The 25460-nt window shown below is 43.2% G+C and overlaps 1 protein-coding gene across 1 annotated transcript; it reads right to left on the reverse strand.

Moving 5' to 3' along the window:
- Window positions 1-2227: 2227 nt before the first annotated feature.
- Window positions 2228-8452, reverse strand: CBLN2 (cerebellin 2 precursor). Its single transcript, XM_083749667.1, has 3 exons — window positions 8102-8452; window positions 4448-4567; window positions 2228-3907 (listed from the first exon to the last, which is right to left on the reverse strand). Exons 1-3 carry the CDS (start codon window positions 8444-8446, stop codon window positions 3710-3712), a joined length of 663 nt encoding a protein of 220 aa, XP_083605793.1. The 5' UTR covers window positions 8447-8452; the 3' UTR covers window positions 2228-3709.
- Window positions 8453-25460: the final 17008 nt, after the last annotated feature.

Raw genomic sequence — 25460 nt, forward strand, 5'->3', positions numbered from 1 at the left:
GAACCGGGCACCCGAGCAGCTAGCTATGCCACTGCTCACCAGCACCACATGGGAAAATAATTCTGCTAGACCAAACCATCCTGCCTCCTTAAGCTAGAATTGGATCTGTATAAATTAGGGTTCTTGCTTCCCAACCAACCCTGAAATCTCCAGCATAAATGAACTGCATATGGTTGGTCTCCTAACTTGCAGCTATCTGGCTGTGTGACACTTTCACACATCTTCTGTGGTGTGGGGCTGAATTTCTGACACAGTAACAGACAGATCAAGACAGGCCACTAACAGCAAAACAAGAAAAGCCAAACATGCCTCGCTACTTAGGAAATGACAGCGTTAACATCCATTAAAAAAAAAAAAATAGCACCCAGAAGTATCACTTATTCATGGATTTATATATAGCCTATAAAATTCAAAATCTGCCTGTCTACATATCCTGTTCATAATAAAGAAAATTAAATTCTGGTCATGCCTGTATAGGTAATTTATTTATTCTGATAATTTGGTTATATAGTGAAGGAGAAATAAAGGGCATGGCCCTCATTCCATAAAAAGCAACCTTTTCCTGTCATAAATGGTTTTGCACCAAGCTGCTTTTTCAAACTCTGACTCACCTACACCACTTGTGGTTCAAGTCTTTTCTACAGTAGCTGCAATAAAAAATACATTGCTGAAGAAAATGAATGCATTTTAAATGCTTCTTAAATTCTCCTCATCCAAATTTATCCTGAAATTGTAGAACACCAAATTAATTAGTTGCTTCCAAAGCAGAACTGATCTATTGTCCCTCTCTTAAGTATCTGTATTTTACAGAATTTGCCACAGTTTTCTTTACTTGAATTGCATTCATTTATTTCCTTCCTCTGCGTTAGACACACTGTAAAAGATTGCTTACAATTTATATCCTTCAAAAAAAGAAATCTGCGATTGTTCCTGCAGTTGCATTCAGATTTGTTTTCTTTTAACCAAATCATAGTGTGCACATAAGTAAAATGCTCTGCAAAAGAATTTTGATGCACTATTACCTGCAATCCCTACAAACTGCTTTTTGAAAAAATGTGAATTCGTTTTTTAAGTTGCCTCATTAGACTGGCACTAAATATAGGGCAGAGGTAAAAAAGGTAAAGGACCCCTGGAAAGTTACGGTAAGTCCAGTCAAAGGTGACTATGGGGTTATGGCACTCATCTCGCTTTCAGGCCAAGGAAGCTGGCATTTGTCCGCAGACAGCTTTCCGGGTCATATGGCCAGAAGGACTAAACTGCTTCTGGCACAACAAAATATCGTGACGGAAGCCGGAGCGTCTTGAAATGCTGCTTACAGAACAGAGGGAACCCACAAAGCAATAAGCAATTGGAATGGGGGAAATCAATTTATTTTATAATGCAAGGGAAACTAAAGCCCTGTCTGGACATTCCCTATAAATAGAACTGGATTGAGGTTGTACCATCCCACCTTTCTCAACCCTGAACTTCACATTGGCATAGGAAGCTGCATGCATAGATTCCAGTGTGGCTGGGCCCTATCCATACAGTCTGCACACCACAAAAGCAAAGGTAAAGGGCCTTACATATACCAGACTCCATGCATGCATAGCTGTATGCAAACATGAAATACACAAATTCAGAAATGCCCAAAACAAGTATGATTCTTATCAAATGCTGCACATGGTAGGGAATCACCTGTACGGGGTTTGAGTTAGAAATAACTCCAAACACAAAGCCAATACTAGCTAGATTTACTGGACCCTCTCAGGCAGTTGAGAAACAAAAATGGTGGTGAGTGGCGAGATCAAAACACAAACCGGTTTTAGAAATATTCTTTTAAAAAAATAAAATTGAAAGTGCTATAATTAACACAGGTAGAGAAATTGTTTTTAAGAATATTCTTTAACTGACAGTGACCTTTTAATGATAATTTTACAATGAAAACATGTCCACCATAATTCCAGCATGCAATGCAATCTGTTTACTGTTTGTATTCTGCAAACATCATTTGCATTTCATTTGTTCCTTGAGAAAGGGGAAATGAACTAATACAAGAAATAAATAAAATCCCCATCCACCCAGCTACCCAGCTGCTTAGCAATATATATATATACATATATATATATAATCTCAACATTAAAAAAAAAAATCCTCACTAATGACTTCCTTGAATCAACTGTTGAGCACTTTTCCTGCATTGCACAGTCACTTTTGACACTTAGATGAAAGTGAAAAAGAAGCCAAGTTGGACATGAACCCCATTTATTCTGAATCTAAAGTTCATCAGCATTTTGGTTACATTGACACATAGAAGGTGAATTGGAATTCAACCTGAGGTTTCTTCTTTTATCATTTGGAATCAATGACCTTTGTGGTACACAGTATTGGATTAAGACTACTCAAAAGTCTTTGGATGCTAACAAGGAAGCATCAATAAAATAAATAAAATAAAATAAAATATACAATTTCTGTTGTATTCATAGCTAAACCACATAAACCATAGTAAGCTTTCAGAGCATTTTCTTTCTTTCTTTTTGACGTCCCTGATTTTGTCACACATACTAACAGCAACTGTTGATGTATGTTGGATCCTGGCAAGTTCACTGCAAATCTGTTTTTACCTAATTTGAAGGGAAGATAATTTGTTGGAACACTCAAAGAGGCCAAGCCACTGCATATTCAAGCATTAGTAATTAAATCCATCAAATAAAGATCAGGAAAGCCCCAATGAACTCCCAGTAATGCAAAGAAATAATTTACGGTATGTTCAAAGAAGATATTCACAGCCTTCTGGAACAGCCTCTAGAAATGTCAGACCAATTCAGAAATGTCATTTCTTTTCCAGAATGTAACTCAAGGATCAGATTGTGCAAAGTCTTCCTCGATCTCCACAAATGCTTCCATTAGATCAGCTGAATAGTGCAAGCAGAACAGTTCACTGGTTAGTTTCTCTGCAAGTTACAGGGCATATATATGCTTGCTTTATCTTATTGATCGATCTAGCTTGCTTCTTTAGCACAAAAAGAGTCAGAAGAGGGGGGAAATGATGATGGAAAACACAAGTAACACAAAATAAAGTAGTTTCCAATCGTGCAAAATTTGCTTCACTGGATAAAGCACTTCTTGACACAGTAATGTCCAAAATAAATAAATAAATAAATAAATAAATAAAATCCCTTCCCCAGAAGATACAGGTTTGAATTTGAAGCCATTCTTATTTTTGTCTTGGTATATTTTTAAGGCTATACAAACACAAAAAGAGAAAGCATCACAGGAACACTTCATTGGATATCAGATTCTTCCGGCATTGAGGGTAAGCCTTGGACTACTTTTATGTGGTCCCAGTTAGCATGTCTCTTCAGGACAGGAACAGAAACAGAATGAAGGGAGGAAAGTCAATGATCCCAACAATAAAATCCAAAATTGACTTTACAATCACAGGTACAAATTGCTCAGGTTGATAATTTCGTTTCTTTTAAAGATCACTGTCATCTAAAACTAATCGGGGCTGCAGGTTTTCCCGAGGAACAGTCAAGAGTCAAAGCAAACAGTGGCATCTAGAAGGTTTGTCATTATTCTCTGATGGCAGTCTGACTGGGTGGCTGGAATTATTGGCGTGTCTAGCCAAGTTCTGGGAGAGGGAGGAGGGATCTTGTGTGTGTATGTTTTTCCAAAATGATTTGATCCTTGTTCCAGCTTGCAAATCAGGATTCTCCTTGACATCCCTTTATAGCGGAAAGACTAAGAAGCCGGAAAAGGTTGAGTATTTCCACCCTCCCATGAGGTTCCCTCTCTCCAGTTTGAGATGCACTTTGTCTTCTCTTTCCATAAGGAGCAAGACCCCATTGCTGGCTGCTTCTCTGGTGACATCTTGGTCTCCAGCAAAAGCTGAAATCACTGGATAGCCGTTTTGCATTAGGCTTACCTACAATTCAAAAGAATTTCGACATCAGCAGTCTTGCACAGCGGTTGTTTTTAAAATTGCATTGTTACATCCCAGTATAACACACACACACACCAAATTCCAACCCAGTATATAAGTGAGTCTCCCACATGCAGGGATCCCAAATGGGAGTGGGGAAACAGAGTAGGAGGCGGTGGTCATATCTCGTGCAGTGGGAGGGGGTGTAAGGTCAAAATGACCCACCACTTTGCTCCAAACCTGGCTCAGACTGATACACCTGTACTTTCTCTACCAAATGGCCCAGTCAGCTAGCCCAGTGTGGGGATGAGGGACTGTAATGCTGGCTGAAGGAACTAGGTGTATCTAGCAGTTTATGGATAAAATAGCATATTCATAAAATGCTCTGCTGAAATAAGATCACATTAATATAACAGCAACTGCATGATTTTTTTTTCCTTTGAGACGTTTTGCTTTATATTCAAATGTCACAAGCCTTTATGTGAGCTACTTTGCAAAAAAAAAACCCAAAACAATACTGCCTCCCCGGTGAAGAGTACATACCTGGATAGTTTGTCTGTTATATACTTTCACAACGTGGAAACTGAAACTATATATTCCTTTTCTTGGCGCTACAAATATACTGGAAGCCAGGTCGAAGTGGTTGCCAATATTAACTAATACCTGGAGAAAAGAAGAATGAAAGGGGAGGGGGGAATTAGGTCATGCCTTCATTATGGGGAAGGTCAGGTGGGGGGAGAGACAGGGAGAATTCTCGACCGGCTGCCCAAGCAGTGCAAAGCCACAGGCATTTTGCTGCACAATTAAAACGGACTGCAGGGAACGAAATAACTTTCCAAGGTGTTTTAAAAGGATTGGTTCAGACAGCTGATTGATTTACACAGTGGTGCACCCAATGCCTCTTCGAGAGAATGAAAGGATCATGATGGCAGCCTGTGTCTTCACAGCAGAGGGGAAAATGTAATGTATCATTGCTAAGAGACACGCAAAACGAAGGGAGAAAAGATTCCATTAAACAAATCCGCCCAGGATTTTACATTTTCATGTAACAGTATTGAAACTAATTGTCTCTCTTGGGGCCTGTGATGTTAATGCGAAACAAAATGAGACTTAGTCATGTCACATGTGATGGAACGGTGGGAGGGAGTTCAAATTTTAAATAAGTAACACCTCTCTCTCTCTCTCTCTCTCTCTCTCTCTCTCTCTCTCTCTCTGAAATTTACACCCCTCATTCTCTTTTGCCTTTTTACCCCATCCTGAAGCAAAGGGACTAATTCAATTAGGCTTGAACAAAGAAGTATGGAAGATGCATTTTAACCCGCAGAGAACTTAGTGCATGGACTTAGTGGTAAAAGTGGATGCAATTTGCCAATTAGGGTAATGGAAAATTGTCTTTTGAGCCAAGTTATGAATGTTTCAAAGGCCTCTTGCAGAGTAACAAAAGAAGGAGAAAGCAATGAATCCATGAGAGAGCCAATTTAGTGTGGTGGTTAACATGCTGGACTAGTATTTGGGATTCAAGGTTAAAATATCCATGAAGTTCAGTGGGTGACCTTGAGCCAGTCACCATCTCTTTCTCAGCATAATCTGCCTCACAATATTGTTGTGGTGATAAAATGGGGAGGAGACCATTACAGCAAGATCCATGTACACCCCCTGAAGCTCCTTGGAGGAAAGGCAGGATATAAAGGTAATGGCCACCACCACGAGGAAAGGACTTATCCCAATAATTTGCAAGCTCCAATATGGCTCCTTATGGCTAAAGGCAAGTCACACTAAACTAAAGAAATGTAAATGAGGGCTGGCAACCTCATGGCAGGCCTAGAATTAGAAAACATTCCAAAGATATGTTTACAGTTCTTTGCATGATTGATATTTGCATTACCTACAGAATCAGATCTGAAATCTTCTGCCTAATCTGTCTTCCCATGTAACTGGTTGCAACAACTTGCCTAGGGTCTTATTATTACATCTGAGCAAAGCTCTCATAGCTTCCTGCTGTCTTTTCTGTAACAAAGAACGGTTAAGACTGCACACAAAGCTCAGTGGTGCAATGCCACAGATTCTGGCTCTTATGGTTATTTTTCTGTTTGGACTGGCAGGTACATCCTTGTTCAGAATCTCTAGGATGTATCACAATATGCTATGTGTGTACGCATATATACAAATTAATGTAAAAACTATGCAGAAGTTGGTGAAAGACTGTGGCTATCCTTCTTAAATAAGATTATCAACCTCAGAGCTCATCTAGTCCAGATTCAAAACTCATATACAAAAGTGTGAAAGAAGAAGAATTTGTGAAACTAGAATCCCATTCATTGCTAAAAAAAATTAAGTTATTCAACCAACACTACAATTCTTATTTTAAGGCAACACATCATGGAATTAGAGGGAGGAAAAAACTTTACAAACAAAACGGTATGTATATAGTGTCTAACATTAATACAGTTCTACAAGCAAGGTGACAATAGAATTATTCTACAAAAAAAAATCTGCCAATCTATGTCAAAATATTTTTTTTCTAGAAGATTATAATAGCTGGGGAACACAATGGGTAAATAATAGAATACACATGTAATCATGATTAGAAAGCAATCCTCAGACAGATGGATGCATAAACAGAAACAAATAATGTGTGCTGAACAAGTCTAAATGACCTGAATGATTTTCACTTGGAAGGTTTTATATAAAATCCCAGTGCATCCCTCTTCTTTCTTCCTAGGCTGGAACAATAAGACAGAGCAATCCTAAAAGCATGTAGGTTTCCTCAAATGAGCCAAGAGGCAAAGCTTAAGCTTGCAGTGCCTTCACTGTCCCCTCACTGCACTACACCCAAATTCTGCGGATTTCCCCAGGCTGCTGCTCTATGCATGCCTGTCTGGTTTCCCTGACTAGATAAGGGAAGGCAGGAAATCCCAGAGCCACCTCTCTGGAGAAATTGGAATTGGATGTTATATTGTTGGCAATACAGACTGGTGGTTATAATTATTCAAAACAGGGTGACTGGTGGTTATAATTATTCAAAACAGGGTGACTGAGGAGCCCCCCAAAGATATCTTGTTGGTAGCTACAACATTAGATGGGGTACTTAAAGGACACTCATCAGACCAGAAAAATAAGGAAGTGATGGCTATTGTTTCATAGAGAAGTTGATGAGCCACAAGTACTGTCAGACTGCTGACAGTGAATTACTAAGGTGGAACTAAAACAGGTAAGAGGAACCTGTGACTCTCCCGATAGTGACAGGCTGCAGCTGCCTTCATCCCTGTTCATTGGGCCATATTGGCTAGAGCTGGTGGGAGTTGGAGTTCAACAACATCGGGGGGGGGGGTACAAGCTCTCCATCCCTAACTTAGAAGAAGCCCAGTCTAGGGTTGCCAAATTTTGAAGAGCAAAAAAGAGGACACATTTGCTGACTTCTACTTTTAACTAGGGACCACTAAGACAACTCTACCCATGAAAAAAAGAGGATGCATCTTGGGAAAAGAGGACATATGGCAACCCTACAGTTAGCTAAGGTGTGAAGAAGTAGGAGGGAGATGCAGGAAGGGCATCACAAAGAATGGAGAAAGATCAAAACAAATATTGAAGGTGGAGAAGAGGAAGGGGCCATCAGTTAGTGGCCATGTATTGCTCTTGGGAAAAGAACTTGAGCTTGAGGGGGGGTCACTGCTGAACAGGACATGGCTGGAGGGAGTTGTGGTGGAATGGTAATAAAGCAGGACTAGCTCTGGTCCATGGGGTCACGAAAAGTCAGATATGACTAAAAGGCAACAACAAGGTAAAGGATAGACAGGGAGAGTGGTGGTGTAGAAGATGGGAGTTAGGGATCAATAGGAGACAGATCAATGGGGCTAGGAGTGGGGAGAACTGGAAGGAAAACGAGTGAAGCTGGACAGTAAACAAAGGACGAGGGCTAAGTGTGAAACGGGAGAAGGCGAGGAATTAGGAGGAAGAAGTAAGTGGAGAGCGCGGCTCTTCTGGACGCCAGGGGGCGCCAGAGCAGACTGGCCGGGGCAGGAAGGGTTTACCTGGAGAAAGAGGTGCAAGGTAGAGGCGGGGAAGGAGTGGGCAGGTGGGAGGAGAATCTGGCTTGCCGGCGCCGCCTGGGCGGGGCGTAGTCACCTGAGGGAGGGGCTACGGTCAGGAGAGGCCGGAAAAGGCGCGAGGGAGAGGGAGAGGGCTGGCGCGCCTGACCTGGTCGAAGTAGATGGTCATGGTGCGGTTGCTCATCTCGGACGGCTCGTGGTTGGTGCTGCGCGTGGCCGAGAACGCCACCTTGGCGCTGCCGGAGCGCACGGAGATGCCCAGCGACGAGGTGATGGCGCCGTCGGCGGACGGGCTGGAGTCGCACACTACCAGACACTTGCCCTCCAGCACGATGGGCTCCGTGTCGTTCTGCGCCGGCACTGCCGGGCTGCCGCCGGGCAGCTGCAGGAGCAGTAGGGCCAGCGCCGCCGCCGCCGCCACGCAGGAGTAGCCGCCCGCGGGCTCCGCCAGCGCCCCCCGCCGCCGCCGCCACCACAGCCGCCGCCCGGCCATGTCTTGCCGCAGCGGGGCCCGTCCGTCCAGCCGCGGAGTCCAAAAGGGGCGGCGGGAGGGCGACGGCCGGGCGCTGCTGCCTTCAGTCTCTGGAGGGCGGCCGGGCTGGGCGCCTCAGCGAGCGGGAAACGAGCGGGCGCCGCCTTGAATTTTCGCGCTTCTTGGCGGCCTCACAGGAAGGCGGGAGGCGCGCTGCAGCCTGCGGGGCGAAAGAGAGCCAAGTGAGGCGTCGGCGGGAAAGTCCAGCTCCTCAGTCCGCCTCCCCCCCCCTCACAAAAAGTGCCAGACTCTCCCGAGGTCCATCCTGTGTGGTGTGAGGGGGGGGGAGAAACCCACTCGGTGTCTGTTTTATGAGGTGGAGCGGGACAGGGCTCCTCTCAGACACACGGCAGAAGGCGAACCGGGCAAAAAGACCTTGACGGGGCGGGCGCGAGCTGCGCTCTGTTTCCCGCCAAGGAACGTGTCACCACATAACCTAAGAAAGGTCCTAGTGGACCAGTACAACGGCCCCGTTAAGTCCTGCACGCTGTTTCTCACAGTGACACGCAAGCCCCCGTCTGAACCCGCTTTGGAGTGTGTGCGAGAGCTGAGGGCGTCGCAAGGGGTGGGGCGGGCTCTTTCAACATCTCGCTCCTTTTGCAGTGCTTGTTGCAAGAGCCGGACTCTCTTAATTTTTTTAAAGGAAAACAATGGCACTTCTGAATAAGCCTGGGCTCATTGCCCACCCCACCCCACCCACTGCCAGGAATCGAAGGAAAGCAACCTGGGAGGTCCCTCGGCACCTCTTTCCCGCACCACAAATAGAGGTGCAGACGATTTGTTTCCACACACGAAACACAAGAAACTCCCAACCTCCTGTCTGCTTCCCTCTTTCCTCAGGCACAGTAAGCTGTGGCAATAACCACAGACATTTTATCTCGATCCCAAAGCACTTAGGCATTTTTCTTCTATTCTCCCATCCAGATGTAACTTTTTTAAAAAAACATTGAACACAAGCGCGTCTTAGATTTTAGTTGTAATTAAAAGAAAATCTGCGAAGGGAGCGCTTCTGCTTAACGCGAGTTAATGTAACCACCCAGTACCGGACTCGGAGATGTCTGCTTTCTCGGAATTGCTGATAAACTCCGCTCCAACTTCGACTCCCCTCCCCTCCATACAACTGGTCCAGAAGGCCGTTTCCGCTTTGATTCGCATCCCTGTCCAGTTTTCGCAAATCCGTTCCTTAAACTCTCGTGGGGAATGCAACGGGTACCACCTGCAAAGTTCCCGAGTTTCTTCTGGAAGAGTTGAACCTGAGTCGAGTCACTAACACGAACCCCTTTCACCCCGTTCCATCGCTTTCCCTTTCTAAAAAGCCCATCAGGAAGGACGCCGCCGCCCCCCCCCCGCTCCCATACACCACCCTACGAGTTCCTAGTTTTGCTATCCCGTCTTTATCTCCACCTGGATATTTTTTTTAACGGATCAAAATGAAAGGGGCTGGCGGCGCGGTGGTTTACCTGGAGGGTCCATGGCGGAAGAGAGTCGGGCTTGGCTTAGGTTGCCGTCCGCGAAGTTGTATGGCTTGGAGAAAATGAGCTGAGATTAGGCTGGCAAGCAGAAGAGACAGGATTCGCCTCGTTCTCTCCCGCCCATTGCCAAGATCACCCCCTCCCTCCCTTCCTCCTTCCCACCCTCTCGCAGACACATTCACACCCGCCACTGCTTCTCACACCAGATAAATCCGAGCATGACACACACGCGCGCACACAACCCAGATCTGCCCTGGACAAATTCCAGCGCGCGCACACACACCTCCTCTCTCTCTCTCTCTCTCTCCCCCACCCCGGCCAATTTCCCCCGCTTGATGTCCTGTAAGCAGCGGCTACCTGGAGCCAGGCATAGGCTGAATTTCACCCAGAACGAAGGAAGCGATCCTTTTTGGCTCTTCTTTAAAAGAAACGCGCTCTCAGAAGCTGGTAGAAGTAGATCTCCACATGTCTTCTTCCTCCCCTCCCCGCCCTGCCCTTGCGCACAGACCACCGTCAAATGTCAAGATCGGCCACGGAAGAAGAACGCTGGCAAATATCGGGAAAAGACTAAGCAGCAGCCACGGTCACGAGGCGTGGAAGTCACTCGTTTACAGAAGTTCCGTTTCTGGTCTGGACAGAGAGGGGCAGCTGTAGCGTGTGAGCGGGGAACAGGGGCTGTCGCTTTAAAAAACCTCAGGACACAGGGGTTGCTTAGGCGCAAATGCCTTATTAACTTTGGTTCCTGCGCCCCCCCTTATTTTTTTTCCCTTTTCCCAGGGATACCCTATCAAGTCTGGAATTAGGTGTGCGAGGACAGGAGGGAGGCGCGTTATATTGGCAGGAACAGAGAGCGGCCTAACTCCAAAAGTGGTTGGCGAGCGCCACCTAGTGGCACTCGCTGCCGTTGCCTACAGAATGCTCTCTACGGGGTTTTCGGAATTAAAGGGATGGAGCGTGCCTTGTGGACGTGGTTGGATTGTTTGGGTTAGAGAAAGAGCATCGGGAGCGGGATTCCCGGGGAGAACAGGAGTAGGATGAACTTTCAATTAAGCTCTCGCCTCCTCCCTCTCCCCCGCTCTTCCCTCTCCACCTCCTGCAATCAAGGGAATCCTGCGCTCGCGGATCTTTTACAAAGCCAAAGGCTGCCATGATGATATATGCTGCAGTCAAGGTTATCATCAGTTGTTATTGGCTGCAATATATATATTTCTCACAGCTCAGCTGGTGCAGCTGCTGCGGAGCCGAGTAGTTGGTGCTGAAAAGCTAGAGAAAGGGGAGACTGTGGAAGAGAGTGGGCCTTTGGTGCTAATGGCTTGTTTATCATGCCACCGGTTTCCCTTTTCCCCCCCAGGTGATTTTAGCTGCAATTTTTTTTACAATAAAAATAGAAATCGGTGCTATTCCTCAGAGAGAAGCATTAGCGAAGGTTTTTCCCAACTATCCATGATGCCAGTGCAGATAATGAACCTGTGTCCCTTGGCCTTAAGTATCAATTTGAGGCACAATTTGCCCTGGACTCGCCTGCAGAACTTGTTAAATCTTGTGAGGGTTCAGCCCTGTAAGAACGAAAGTAACAGCTAGAAAGAGTAAATCTGACTGTGTGCAAAGTGTGTGTGGTTTTTTTCCAGGCAAGAGATTGACTTCAAGCAGATTTCAAAAATCTGGGGTGGCAGATAGAGTAGAGTCTTCCTGGCATCTTGTTAAAAAACAACAACACCCTGTAATGTGATTGGGCTACTAATCCATCAGATGAGGAGCGCTTGAAGGAGCTGGATATGTTTAGCATGGAAAAGGGGAGACAGATATGATAGCCTTTTTCAAATGTGCCTTAAGGGCTGTCACATGGAAGAGGGAGCATACTTGTTTTCTACTGCCTGGAGGGTAGGACTCATGGGCTAGCCAGGGGATGGGGGGCAGGAGGGGCAGTCGCCCCTCAAAATCAACAAAATTCAATAAAAAGACATAGCAAACTGATGTTCTGTCCCTACCTAACAATAGGCCTGCCCTCCCCCCCAAAAGAAATCATGGCTAAACCCATGGTAGGACTATGCACCCATGGTAGGATTCTATGTCTTCTCTCAAATTCAACAGTTAAATCCCAAGCAATTAGACCACTGACACCATTTGAAAAACTGATTTTGAATATGACTGAACACCCATTTTTCTATCAATTTTGTATGAAATACTGACCTAGCCATTGGACAATACTTGGCTATTAAACAGTAAGGTGGGTGTCCCCATTGTAGACACATAGTGATATTGAAACAAGTAAAGGTAAAGGGGCCCCTGACCATTAGGTCCAGTTGTGACCGACTGTGGGGTTGCGGTGGTCATCTCGCTTCATTGGCCAAGGGAGCCGGTGTACAGCTTCCGGGTCATGTGGCCAGAATGACTAAGCTCCTTATGGCAAACCAGAGCAGCGCACAGAAACACTGTTTACCTTCCCGCTGGATCAGTACCTATTTATCTACTTGCACTTTGACGTGCTTTCGAACTGCTAGGTTGGCAGGAGCAGGAACCAAGCAATGGGAGCTCACCCTGTCACGGGGATTCAAACTGCCAACCTTCTGATCAGCAAGTCCTAGGCTCTGTGGTTTAACCCACAGCGCCATTCGTGTCCCAATTATCTATGAAATAGCTACCAGCATCTAAATATAGGGTGTGGAGGCTAAAATCTGACTGCTTCTTCTCTGAAAAGGTTCTATGTTGCTTTCTTTGACCCCTTATTTTTGAGCATCAGGAATTGTTATAAATCTTTACTTTCTCAAGCAGTCTGATGTGAGGTTTAGTACAAAACACTTGGAGGGCACTGTGTTGGACAAGCCTGCCTAATATCACATAAAGGGTATTTTCCTTGAGGAGCTTCCAGTCTGAAATTCATCACAGAGGAAGCTGCAAAGAAAGGAGCAATTAACTTTGGGTTTATCCAACCTAAAAAAAGCACAGCACTTCCTGAAATTCAGGACAGACATGAGGACCAGAAAGGATTCATTTTCAACAAAATTGTCGATTGCATTCCATGCATCAGTGAAAGAGCTTTCTAGATTGGATGTAGGCTGGACAAAAATATCTTTAGCATTATGAAAGTTACATTTGACACAATAGACTGACTCATAAAACCCCCCCTGCTGTATTAAGATAATTCTTGGAAGTGGCTGATCTGGGAATTGGTAAAAAATCACATCACCACACAGAAGAGGGAAGAGCAGAGGCTACATTAAAAATCTGCCCCAGACTCCATGCGTCAAATTCACTTCGCCATATGCTCTGCACATGCTGTGTTCATAAAATGTAGCTCCAATGAGTTATAAAACTCTGCTTATTCTTCAGGAAAAAATGATGAGGGATCCACGGTGGGGAACCATTACAAAGCATTTACTACTTAGGTGCATTTCTATAAGTGGCAAAGTTCTTCAGTAAAAGTGAGTCAGCGCCAGAAATAAAAGAAAATGGTCCTTTACGGGTTGATCCTGTGGATGAATAACTTCATTGCACTGAACTCTTTTATGTTTTATTGTTATTGGTTTTTCAGTATACTGGACAGCAAGTTGCAGTATATTATAGGCTCTTAACATCCAATAGTAAAAAAGAAGAAGAAGAAGAAGAAGAAGAAGAAGAAGAAGAAGAAGAAGAAGAAGAAGAGCAATAGGAACCATCCTGGTCAAGCACAATAGATTACCCTTGCATTTCTTTGAATATGAGGTTTTCCCCCCCAAACTGCTAAGTGATCGCATCATCCTATTCATATCTACTGAGTTCAATGGGCCTTAATCCCAGATAAACTCGTATAAGATAGTACTCTGTTCACTAACAAGTGACGCTTACACAGTACACTATATGCCGGGTTAAGCACATTGTCACAAATGTGAATAAAGACTTGCAAGCCCATTGTATTTGAAGGATATTTCATTCTTATACTCTACAACTTCATTCCCATGCTTCCATGTTTTGCATTTAAGTGTGAGCCACAGAGATTCTTAAACTGCATTGCAGAGTCTTATTCAAAACCATTAATCTACCCAAACAAAGACACCTTAGTTGAGGCAGACCTGGACCCTGAAGACTCATGACCTCATGTATTTGTGAGCTACTGGAAAGTCCTAAATTGCTTCCATGGTCAATGGACACATTATGAACATTTGGTTAGTACTCAAAAAATCAATCAAATGGGTCAACGTAAAGGAACAATCCAAATGCTGTTTGCACGTGGTTTAACTTCACCACATGAACATTCTGCACAAATTTTCATGAAATTGGTTGGGGAATATAGTCTTTCTTTTACAATTATTAGAATGTCTAGGCATTACATCTGGTTTTTGTTCTGGTGATAAACCTTTCCAGAAGTGATGAATACTGCATGTTGTTAGCTTTAACATCCAGTCCTAATCATGGGCAGGGGGACATTTATGTCACTGCTTATATTTGATCATCTCCTTTGGGGGAAGACCTTGAAGGCAGTGGCTACTGCAAGTTTGTTCTACCCACTCCTCTAAGCTAAGTGAGGCAGGACTCTGAGCTCCAGGAATCTGTCAGCTCTGCTCCATTGGCACATTAATCTGCAAATGTTTGCTTTAAAGAAATCTTCTCCAAATGCATATTTAATTTAGCATGTATTAAATTATGTATTTTATTTCAGAAATATGCCTTAAAATATGTATTTTGATATGTTTAAGCTGACGAGGCCTGTGTCGCACAATATTTGGAGAGCTGCAAAATCTGAGTGGATAACTAACTTCGGATATTCACATCGGCCTATGAAGTGTGGGCAAGGAACCTTTTGCAGAAAAATTCACAAAGACTGAATTCCTCAAGCCTTCCTAGATCATCCTATGATACTTGATGCATCAGTTGCCCCTGAACATCCAGCCTCAGACCTGAGGTTTCCTACCCCTGGAGCAAACAATGGGCTAGTTCAGGGGTCTGCAACCTTTAAGACAAAAAGAGCCACTTGGACCCGTTTCCAAAGAAAAAAAAACTGGGAGCCGCAAAACTCGTCATTATAAAAATAACTTTTTTGTCACTTTTTTATTATTTCTTTGTTTGACCCCTCAGAATTACTCCTCCTCATAGAAATAAATGTTAAATTAACAAGTTACCTTTTTGTGTGTGTGTGTTCTTCACTCCCCTTCAAAACAGTGACCAGCGTACATGCCCCTTACAATGTAGCGGGCGGGCGGGAAGGTGACGTCAGGACGGTGCGTGACTAACGCACACACTGCCCCCATGTGACATCACAGCCAGTACAGCGCCCGCCACAGTGGGGAGTGTCGGGGCGCACAATGCGCCTCCTCCCCTCGCTAGTATCCGCCCCGGAGCCGCGGCAAAGGTGTAAAAGAGCCACATGCGGCTCCGGAGCCGCGGGTTGCAGACCCCTGGGCTAGTTGGATTCTCTATTTTGATATGAACTTCTGCAAAGGTCCTCTTTGGGTACCCCTTCTCCACCATCACATCTGCAGTATGTGATGACTATGACTTTTATGTGGTGGCATCCAGAATATACAATCCCCTTCCTCCACAGAGACGATCACCTGACACTTACTTAGATGTCATTTTAGCTTACTATTCCCACTGGTGTGTTTATTGTACCACCCTGTGTCCCAAATGCATCATTGCGCCTAGAGGCCAATCTCCCCTCGGTAGAATTATAGATTTGGCGCAGGTCACTTAACTTCTGGGTTCACCTAAACTCAAATCCCCCCCCCCCGGTCTAATATCCCTAGTGCAACAAGACTTTCACAAGTGTCTGGTCTAAAATTGTCAATCAAAAACTTCACTCTTGTGGTTTATCCCCACAACAGCTACTCGCCATGGGTTATAGTAAAGCAAACAGTCTAATTTGCCAACGCCTAAATGATATTGAGCATCAGAACAACTTGGCCACAATAAGGAAATTTTGCCCATGGTATGACCACCTTCCATCCTTCCACTTTAATTCTTTGGCACCCTATCTGTATAATCTAGCAATTCCAAAATATAGACATGCCTTTACCCTGACAAGACTGAATGTGCTGTCCTTGGCTGTACTTAAGGTATGATTCCAACAGATTCCACACGAAAAACGCTTGTGTCCCTGCAGAGATGGCAGCACCAAATCAGTGGCACATGCCCTCCTGGCGTGCATTCTTTACAAAGACCTGAGGAATGAGATTATCACTCCTCTTTTATTGTCCATTCCGGGTCACCCAACCACTGCCACAGTGTCATTTCTCCTGGCAGATCAAGAGGAGCAGATGACAGCAAAGGCTGCAAGGTTTCTAGCTGGGGCAATCAGAATAAGGTCCACTATTTGATTGCTGATTCAGGACCCTATACTGTGTTTTATATAATCAACTTCTTATTTTGTTCTGTGTACATCGCAGTGTTCTTTTATTGCTATGGGTGATGGCTGACGCAAATAAAGTTTCATTCATTCATTATGTTAATTGTATATCTTGTTGTTGTTTTCTCCAGCACCTGGTTTATATTCCAATCTTTTTTCCCCCCTGTTGCTGATATTTAATTTTAGTTCCTTTGTTGTAATATTCTATACAGTGATCTCGTTATCAGCGTGAATCCCTACATAGCCAAAATCACACCAGCCACACATGAGAGGATGGTAGCAATCAACTTGGGAAGATCCAAAGGTTTGCAGAAGTACAAAAATCTCTAGTGGGGAAAAACTCTGAGGCATGAGACCTCCAAAACAGGTAAAATGAAGACTGAGCGTGCTCAGTAGCCACAGACTGCTGGATGTCTGTTGGAAAGAAAGAAAGAAAGAAAACACACATGAAAAATAGGAATTGGGGGTGGAATTGAATATCCCGAAAGATGCACACAGCAACATTATATGTTGCAGATCCCACTTCTTGTATTCTGTATTTTCATTGTAAGTGATAAGAATGCTTGCGGTGGGGGAGAATAACAAAGCTTCAATTTATTCTGCTTTACACTATTTCTGAAGTGGTCAGAAAGCAACAGCTCCCCAAAGGGCCAATACAGAAAACTTTGAAACCTTGTTATTAGTATTCCTCATACAAGCATATATCAGCTTTTTCAGACTCCTGCATGTAAAAGCATATTCACAGAAGAGTTTCCATGAGCATTAGCAGTGCATACATATAATCCCTTTGGCTTTCTGTGCTACAGAGATGCTAGATGTAATCATAAGCATCACATAAATTCAAATCTGTTTGTTCATTGCTTGTATTCACAATCACTTTGGGGAGTTCTTTCTCCACCATTATTTTCAGTCTGCTATGTCAAGACAAAATGTATTTTTAGGTATATTGAAAGGGAAAGTGCAAAGTGAGCCAAACAATTAAGTGACGATGTCTTCAGAACTCCAAACTACATCAGTACTTGTTAAAATGTTCTGATCTGAAACACATTCCAAGGAAGGTAATGTACTCAACAGTGTTGTTATGTTAATTTGCTCCCTTCTCTGTGGTCTGCCAATTTCAGTGATGTTCCCCATATTCAGCAAATCAATAATTTATTTGCTCCTAATAGGTGGGGGGGGGGGAATAAAGTAGAAATACATTGTGCTAACTCACTGCAAAAGTGTGGGAGGGGCAAAAAGCTTATTTGAATTTTCCAATGAAAGTCGTAAATTTGATTTGGATTTGAATGTCAAGATCAACAATTCACAATCCAAATATCTTAACAGAATATCACATTTCAATATATGGCCCAATTTTCTCCAACTGATATATTTTGAATTGCATCTATACTTGAAGAACATAAACACAATGTCCTGCAGCAGAAATTGAAGAATTTTTATTAACCACTGAGATTTAAACAGATTGCAAAACCAAGCTCAATTCCATTTCAAAACACAAGACCAATTACTATTATTTTAAGACGAATGCATTGAGATTGTGGAGAAGGCATGATCTTGTACTCTACTCCACCCAAAGGGTCTCAGATTCATTCATTCATTCATTCATTCATTCATTCATTTAGTATACATGTACCTACCGGAATCTGAAGATCACAGGGTGGTTCACAACATAAAAATACAAAATGAGAACACAAAATACATAATAAAACAAGAACAAGCCAATAACTCGCCTCCCACAATAATCAATAAGATGAACAGAATCAAATGAAATACAGTGGTACCTCAGTTTACAAACTTAATCTGTTCTGGAAATCTGTTCATAAACCAAAGCCATTCTTAAACCGAGGCGTGCTTTCCCTAATGAGGCCTCCCATCACCGGTGCCCTTCCACCATTCGGCTTCTGTTCGTAGGCCAAGGTAAAGTTCACAAACCGGAACACTACATTGGTACCTCAGGTTAAGAACTTAATTCATTCTGGAGGTCCATTCTTAACCTGAAACTGTTCTTAAATTGAGGTACCACTTTAGCTAATGGGGCCTCCCGCTGCCGCCATGCGATTTCTGTTCTCATCCTGAAGCAAAGTTCTTAACCAGAGGTAATATTTCTGGAGTCGGTAACCTGAAGCGTCTGTAACCTGAAGCATCTGTAACCTAAGGTACCACTGTATTTCTTGTTTTTCAGAGTTCATAAACCGAATAGTTCGTAAACAGGGCTGTTCTAAAACCAAGGTATCACTGTACTGAAGCAGGTGAAATAAAATCATAACTGAATGACTCATCACAATTAGGGTTGCTATACGTCTGGGGAAACCCAGACATATCCTTTTGTTGGGGGGGACAACATGCCCATCTGGGCAGATTTTTACATGTTAGAGAAAATGTCCATGGGGGTGGAGTGGGGGAGCTTGGGAGGGCTTGGGCTCAGAATCAGGCTGCTCTGCATGCCCTGGCTGCTGCCAGTTCAAGCTGGGAAAGAGGCATGCAGGCGCAATAACTGCAGCCCCTCATATCCCCGTGCCTCTTTCCCCAGCTCAGACCGGCAGTGGCTTGGGCTCTCCTTATTGTGCTCTTCAAGATATGGCAACTCTAATCACAATCTTCAACTCCTCCCAAAGGCCAGGACAAAGCAATGACTACTTACTATGTCCAGTTGTGACTCCTTCTTCCTCAGAAACCAGACTATGCTTGCTCACTGGCTCCTGCTGGGGGCCACCAAAGAGGGGGCTGGGGGCCACCAAAGAGGGCAAATTTGAATGGGCCAATCATAGGTCCTGATCGGAGGGTGGTGCCCGGCTGGCCGGCCAGACCAGAACATTAATGATAAAGACCAAGGAGAAAGAAAGCCTTGCATCAAAAACAGGAAGCTGTTGTATACAGACTGAAATCGTTGGCCCATCCCCATCCCTGTGTAGACAGATCTATAACAGCACAGGAAATCATATCCTGGCGAAATAGACAAAATGAGCTCTGGGTGATTGTGTCAGTTCTCTTTCTTAAGAGAAAGCTTGTGTTTTATCCATGATCCATCAAAGCACAGTAAATGCCTTTTGAAACAGCTTAAATTTAGGCAATTGCCAAGTTACTAATGGTGTGGAATTCCTCAGATCTATCAAATGAGAACCAAAATTGGTGGTCTTACTCCTTAGTGGTCTTGCAAAGTTCCAGCTGCTAATACGTTATGGGATGGTATCCTTCTGCAATGTATTATCTGGATAAAGATAGATGCCCTGATCCACAGTGTACATAAAAGATTAACCAATGTGACTTAATGGAGTCCACAAGTGACTATCTTTTAGCCAAAGTTTGCTGCATAAATCATAGATCCTTGCTTCTTTCTTCCAGCCACTCTCCAATTCACTTTGTTATTCCTACCGTAACCTCAAGAGACTTGGTTTTTCAAAATGCTATTTTCTCTACAACATCATGGCATCTTAGAAGTGTAAACAAAATAATGTCAGCTCCTCCTTTCTGTCAATCAGCCTTATTCCCATTTTTAAAAAGCCTGAGCTTGCTAAACCAATGCTGTCATTTTTATCATCCTTGCTGAGCTCATTTAGTAAAAGGCAAAATCACTTTCCCATGCACAGCCATTATACTACTATGTTATGTTCCAATTAGAGCAATCTGAATCAGCTATCTCTTTCCCTTTTGTAAAACAGACAAAATCACATGTGCCGTCTCGCCTTGGCTTGTCAATTAAAGTATTAGCAACTGTCAATCAAGTGCTAGTCTTCACTTTCTTTGTGAATAATAGGAAGTAGATGTATTCCACAGCTATGGGTTGGAAATATGATTCTTTGCCATCTCAGAGCAGACATTCCAATAGAAAATTGGCAGGTGACAAATCTTGCTTCCAGCTATTTTCTTTAAAAGCAAAAAAGAAGAAGAGATATGCAGAAATTGAGCCATGGGAGAATGGTGAGATGGAGAGATTAAAGTCAATCAGCATTTATATTCAAATATTATTATATTAAAGCAGGTGGAGTAGAGAGAAAGGCAAAGTAAATGACTTGATTGCTGATGGGTGAATGTTTTCCTCCATTTTTGCGTCAGATTGGCCCCGATCCACATTCCACATGGGAAGAAGGAGCTTAAACTGTTCTTTTTGATTGGTAAACCCAGTTTGCATCTGTAATACTGACCCTTTCAGCTGCAGATGGAACAAATATGTGCACACAATGGGTAGCATTCAATGAATTTATATTCAGAGTAGTGCCATTGAAATGGACTTTAATTTAGCCAGACTATCTGAAATGACCAAAACTGTACCTATCCCCTCACAGCTTACCCAGATCTCCCTTCACAGCTAATCTCATCCCACACCCTCTCCCACCACAGCTTGCCCCAAGCTGTTCAAGTCTCCTATCACAGCATTTCACCAACAACCAAATCTGTCCAAGCTACAAGCTACTAGTGAGAGCTGTACTTAAACCATCTATCAGCAATTAAGGATCTCATCCTTGTAATTCCAAATGCTGTACAACCCATGTGTTTCTCGTGGAGAAAGCTACCTTCTAAAGCACCAGGATGGGTAGAGCATGTTACATCAAACAGGACATCACCTGCAGGTCATGCAATACATTTAGTATCATCAAATGCAGAAAAGGATGTCATGTGACTAGGGTTACCTTGTATCCTCTTTTTCCAGGTCATGCCCTCTTTATCAGGGGTAAAATTTGAGACAAATTGCATTTCTTTGCTTTGAATGGCTGTCATAGCATCCTCTTATTTGCACTTCAAAATATGGGTGTGACATATCCAGTACATAGATAAAGCCAGTGCTTTTTTTCTTTAAAAATGTTTAGGGGTGCTCTCATTTTGACTCAAGAAAACTACCATTTTATAGTTCAAATTGGGGAAAATACCACACATTCACATTCCACACTGCTTCACACATTAAACGCTTGCTTCCGTCTGAGACTCAGGAAACACTGGAAAAGGAAATGAAACCACCATCGGAGGTGGTAACAATGAAACTGACCAATCACTGTGATAGATTCCAGCTCCTACTTCACACATTAAACACTCACTTCCGTCTGAGACTCAGGAAACACCATGACAGGAAATGAGGACGCCATCAGGGGTAGCAATGGAACTGACGATTCACCATGCTAGAGAAGAAACCATTAAAAAAAAAAATTCTTCTCCCATTAGATTCACAGAATGTTTAGGGGTATGTGTACCCCTGCGTACCCCCAGGAAAAAAAAACACTGGATAAAGCTACAACTGACCTATGCACGTTTTAAAAACAACAAATTGGTGATTTTGACCAAAAGAAAAATTTGGAGCAATCTGTTGCAATCTAATTCTGAGAACCATAGCCTGTTGGACTTACCAATAACTGCTTCTGGATGCACACAATGGACGCACTAACACCCCATGACCTCAAGGTGTGTACGAAGATCAGCTAATGAAGGCCCCCTGAGTATTCCAGCCTCAAATCTCTTTATCTGTCACATTGGAAACAGTATCCATTTTATCCAAGCAACTGATGAAGGTGGAAGCCAATGTGTTTTGCTAGAAAAAAATCTAAAAATTATGCTTTGTTAGTCACTGTAATAAAGATATGCTTGTCCTACCAGGATCCAGAACAAACTTGCCTGAAAGGATCTGTACACATAACCTTTAAGGAGCATTTGCAGAGTATAATGTGCATTAAGAAGGAGAGCCAGTCGAAAGAGCCTGCAAGCACTTACAGCGTTATATGGCTGTGTAACCGTGGCCTCTCATTACAGAGCAATGGATGCCCATTAAGTGCTAAGACTGACCACATTAAAAGCATTATCATCATCATCAGAGCAGAGAGCTAGAAGACTGTTATTCATCAGTGACAACCAGAAATGAAGCTTGAAATGCTTAATGTTATGCATTAAGGAATGGAGTAATGTTGGCAGAAATCATATTGCTTGTGCTCACACTCCTGTGTACCCATAATTCACACATTAATCTTATCCAATGTACATTGCTATGTGCCAGGATGAGAAGTACTTGGCATTCTTGGAGCAAGCTCAGCATTGTATCAAACGCTGCATAAATCTTTCAGATCATTGAAGGTGGTGGAGAAAATTAGACCAATTAAATGTCACCCAAAAGGGTAACTGGTAAGAGCTGCTAAATTGGAGTTCACTCACATACTCAGTGCAGTTACAGGTGTAGGTTAATATGCAAGGGAAATACCAAAGGGCTAATATAATGGAAGCCAGGAAATTAATTTATATATGGGAGGGCAGTAAAATGATGACTTTTCTCGCAGTGACATTTCAGAAGCTGAAAAGTTTTGTTAATTTGATGGAGGAATTTGGTCACTGCACAATAACATTCCTAGAATGTCCAATTTATGGACTGTCCAAAATTTCCCACCGTAGTAAGGGAGATCATCCTATTCCTCATTTCCTTGGAATCTGTTCCTCGATTACGTTGATCAAGTATTTAGTGCACTGGGGTGGGGCGAGGAGTTCTGTAGAGGGCTTTGTGTTGCGTACATCTTAACTCATGCACAAAACTGATAATGCTTCCCCCACCCCATCCTTTCTTATTTGAGCATGCTTGTGCCAATAAGGAACTGGTCTCCTTGTTACCCGAAGATGTCTGCTACACCATTTAAGTGGATGTCGTTCTTTATCTTTCTTTGAACATTCTGCAATTTTCAAGGCATCTCATTCTAATAAAATACTCGTGGACATACGAATGAATGGCATTGCCTTCTACGGAATCAGAGCCAGGGTCCATCTAGCCATGTCTACTTCAACTTGCACAAGCTATGCAAATCAGAGAGAGATCTTTCTGCTGTCTAAAATCATTTTCAACTAGAGATGCCAGGGATTCATCCAGGGGAGACTGGTCTGTTAGGGCAAATGGGACACCTCCCCACCAGCCTCAGTCTGCCTTCAGCCATCCCCTGCCTGTATTTTTTATTACCAGTCTAGTTAGTGACATTGAATGTCAGCTTCCTCCTCTTTAGTCTCAGCATTGCCCTTCTACAAATCACGGAGGAGTAGAGGGGCAAAACTGACGTTAATTTGCTCCACCTATTGTTGACCTCTCTGCCTTCTGCCCTACCAGTCCCAATGATCACAAGCCACCACTGGAATAATCCTAGTCCTTACTTGGCTCTACCAGTAAACCATAATCTTTCAGCTGCCATCCTGCGCAGCGGCTTGCTCCTTTTTCTTTCCCCCACCATGGGCTGCATCCATCTGCTCAGAGTAGACCAACTGAAATTGATGAACCAAAGTTAGTCAAGCCCATTCATTTCTATAGGTCTACTCTGAGTATGATTAGCATTGGCTATAACCCAATGTGTTCCTCCTAAATAGTGGTGCGATCCTTTTGCCTTGTTCCTTTTCTGTTCTGTTCAGTTTGTCCCGATGTCTGGCCAATCATACTGTGCTGTCCATTTAATTGTGTAATCAATAGCAACCCTCTACCAATAATTTCAGGGGGACGGACTCCAGAACCCCAATACATTTTCGGGATTGGTTCATTTCATTCCCACACCCATTACAAAATGAACTTTCCCTCCCCAGAAAGTTCTGCTGAAAAACTACAGCAGCCACAAGCTGAGAAGGTCAATATACCAGCCATCATATGATACCTTATATCCCATAGCACACCTTCAATAGTGTCTTCAAAGTATGTTCCTTGGAGACCAGCAACCTGTTCTGATGTGCTTTGTCTCAGCAATTTCCTGTTGCACATATTTTTCAAATAAACTTAAGGACATTTTTTTTAAATCGAATCATCTTTACAAGTTTGAGCTTTGTTTTCATTTAACATCCTTCCAGCTCTCAGTATGCTGTTCAAGCAATCTTCATGTACCAAGTGTGCACTGGAGGGACATTTGAAATCACTTGTATTAGGCCCAGTGAACTACTAAACTATGAGACATGGAGCAGATAGCAGTGAACTTTTCCATCATGCATACTGTGATGGTGTAAGGGTGCAAGAAAGGCTCTCCCTGTCTTTTTTAACTCTGAACACACCCAGCTCACATCAACATACTTTAAACTACTGTTTATAGGCACGTCCAACAGGTAGATCACTGGACATCTGTGGTAGATCACTGGCTCCCCCAAAAGAGGCTCCCCTAAAAAAGCTTAACATTTTTGCCCTATACCCCAAAGAAACAGGGCTTTCCTCCCTCCTAAAAAAAGCCCTACAACTTTGACCTGATAGATAAATTTATTGTCATTGTCCGTATATACACAGTATACACAACAACGAAAATCAAACACCCAAGACCGGATTCACATACACATTCGCACGTATCTCCAACACTCTCATCCTATTCAGACATAATCTATTAGAACATAACATAATCCAGAATATAACATAACCTATTAGAAGCATAGCATAACCTAAAACCTATCTCATTCCTTACTACTCACTGCTTGCTATTTCTTACAACTGGCCCTGAGATCATTATTTAGTGCAATCAGAGCTCTTGGATAGAAACTATTCAGAAGGCGTGTGGTTCGTGTTTTCATTGTCCTGTATCTTCTGCCCAAAGGCAACAGTTCAAAGAGGTTGTGAGCAGGATGGGTGGGATCTCTCAGGATATTGTGTGACTTCTTCAAGCTGTGAGACGTGAAGATCTCATCCAGGGTTGGTAGTTGGAGCCCAATAACATTCTGGGCAATTTTAATTATTCTCTGTAAAGCTTTTTTATCCATTTCAGAGCTGCTCCCATACCACGATAATATACTATAGGTTAAGACACTCTCAATGGTACTGTGATAATAGGACAGAAGTAGGTGCTGAGATAGATTCAATCCCCTGAGCATTCTCAGGAAATACAACCTCCCCTGCACCTTCCTCACAACCATATTAATATTTGCAGTCCATGAGAGGTCCTCAGAGATGTAAATGCCCAGGTATTTAAAACTACCAACCCTCTCCACCTCCTCGCCATTTATGTGCAATGGTAAAAATACACTTTTCTTTCTCCTAAAATCAATTATGAGTTCTTTGGTTTTTTTGGTGTTAAGCATAAGATTATTTTCTTTACACCATTGAATTAACCCCTGTACTTCTTTCCTATAAGCAGCCTCATCATTCTCACTAATGAGCCCCACCACTGTTGTATCATCCGCAAATTTGATGATTGTGTTGGACTTATACAGTGGGGTGCAATCAAATGTGTACAGGGAATAGAGAAAGGGGCTTAACACACACCCCTGAGGG

The sequence above is a fragment of the Podarcis gaigeae genome (genome assembly GCF_964106915.1).
Source record: "Podarcis gaigeae genome assembly, chromosome: 7".
In the NCBI taxonomy this organism is placed as follows: Eukaryota; Metazoa; Chordata; class Lepidosauria; order Squamata; family Lacertidae; genus Podarcis; species Podarcis gaigeae.

Bases quoted from the DNA above. Each gene is read 5' to 3' on its own strand.
- CBLN2 (XM_083749667.1), bottom strand. From the start codon at position 8,446: ATGGCCGGGCGGCGGCTGTGGTGGCGGCGGCGGCGGGGGGCGCTGGCG. The intron at 4,568-8,101 runs GTCAGGCGCGCC...TCTTTTCTCCAG, and splicing joins TGACCATCTACTTCGACCAG to GTATTAGTTAATATTGGCAA. The intron at 3,908-4,447 runs GTATGTACTCTT...TTTGAATTGTAG, and splicing joins ATAACAGACAAACTATCCAG to GTAAGCCTAATGCAAAACGG.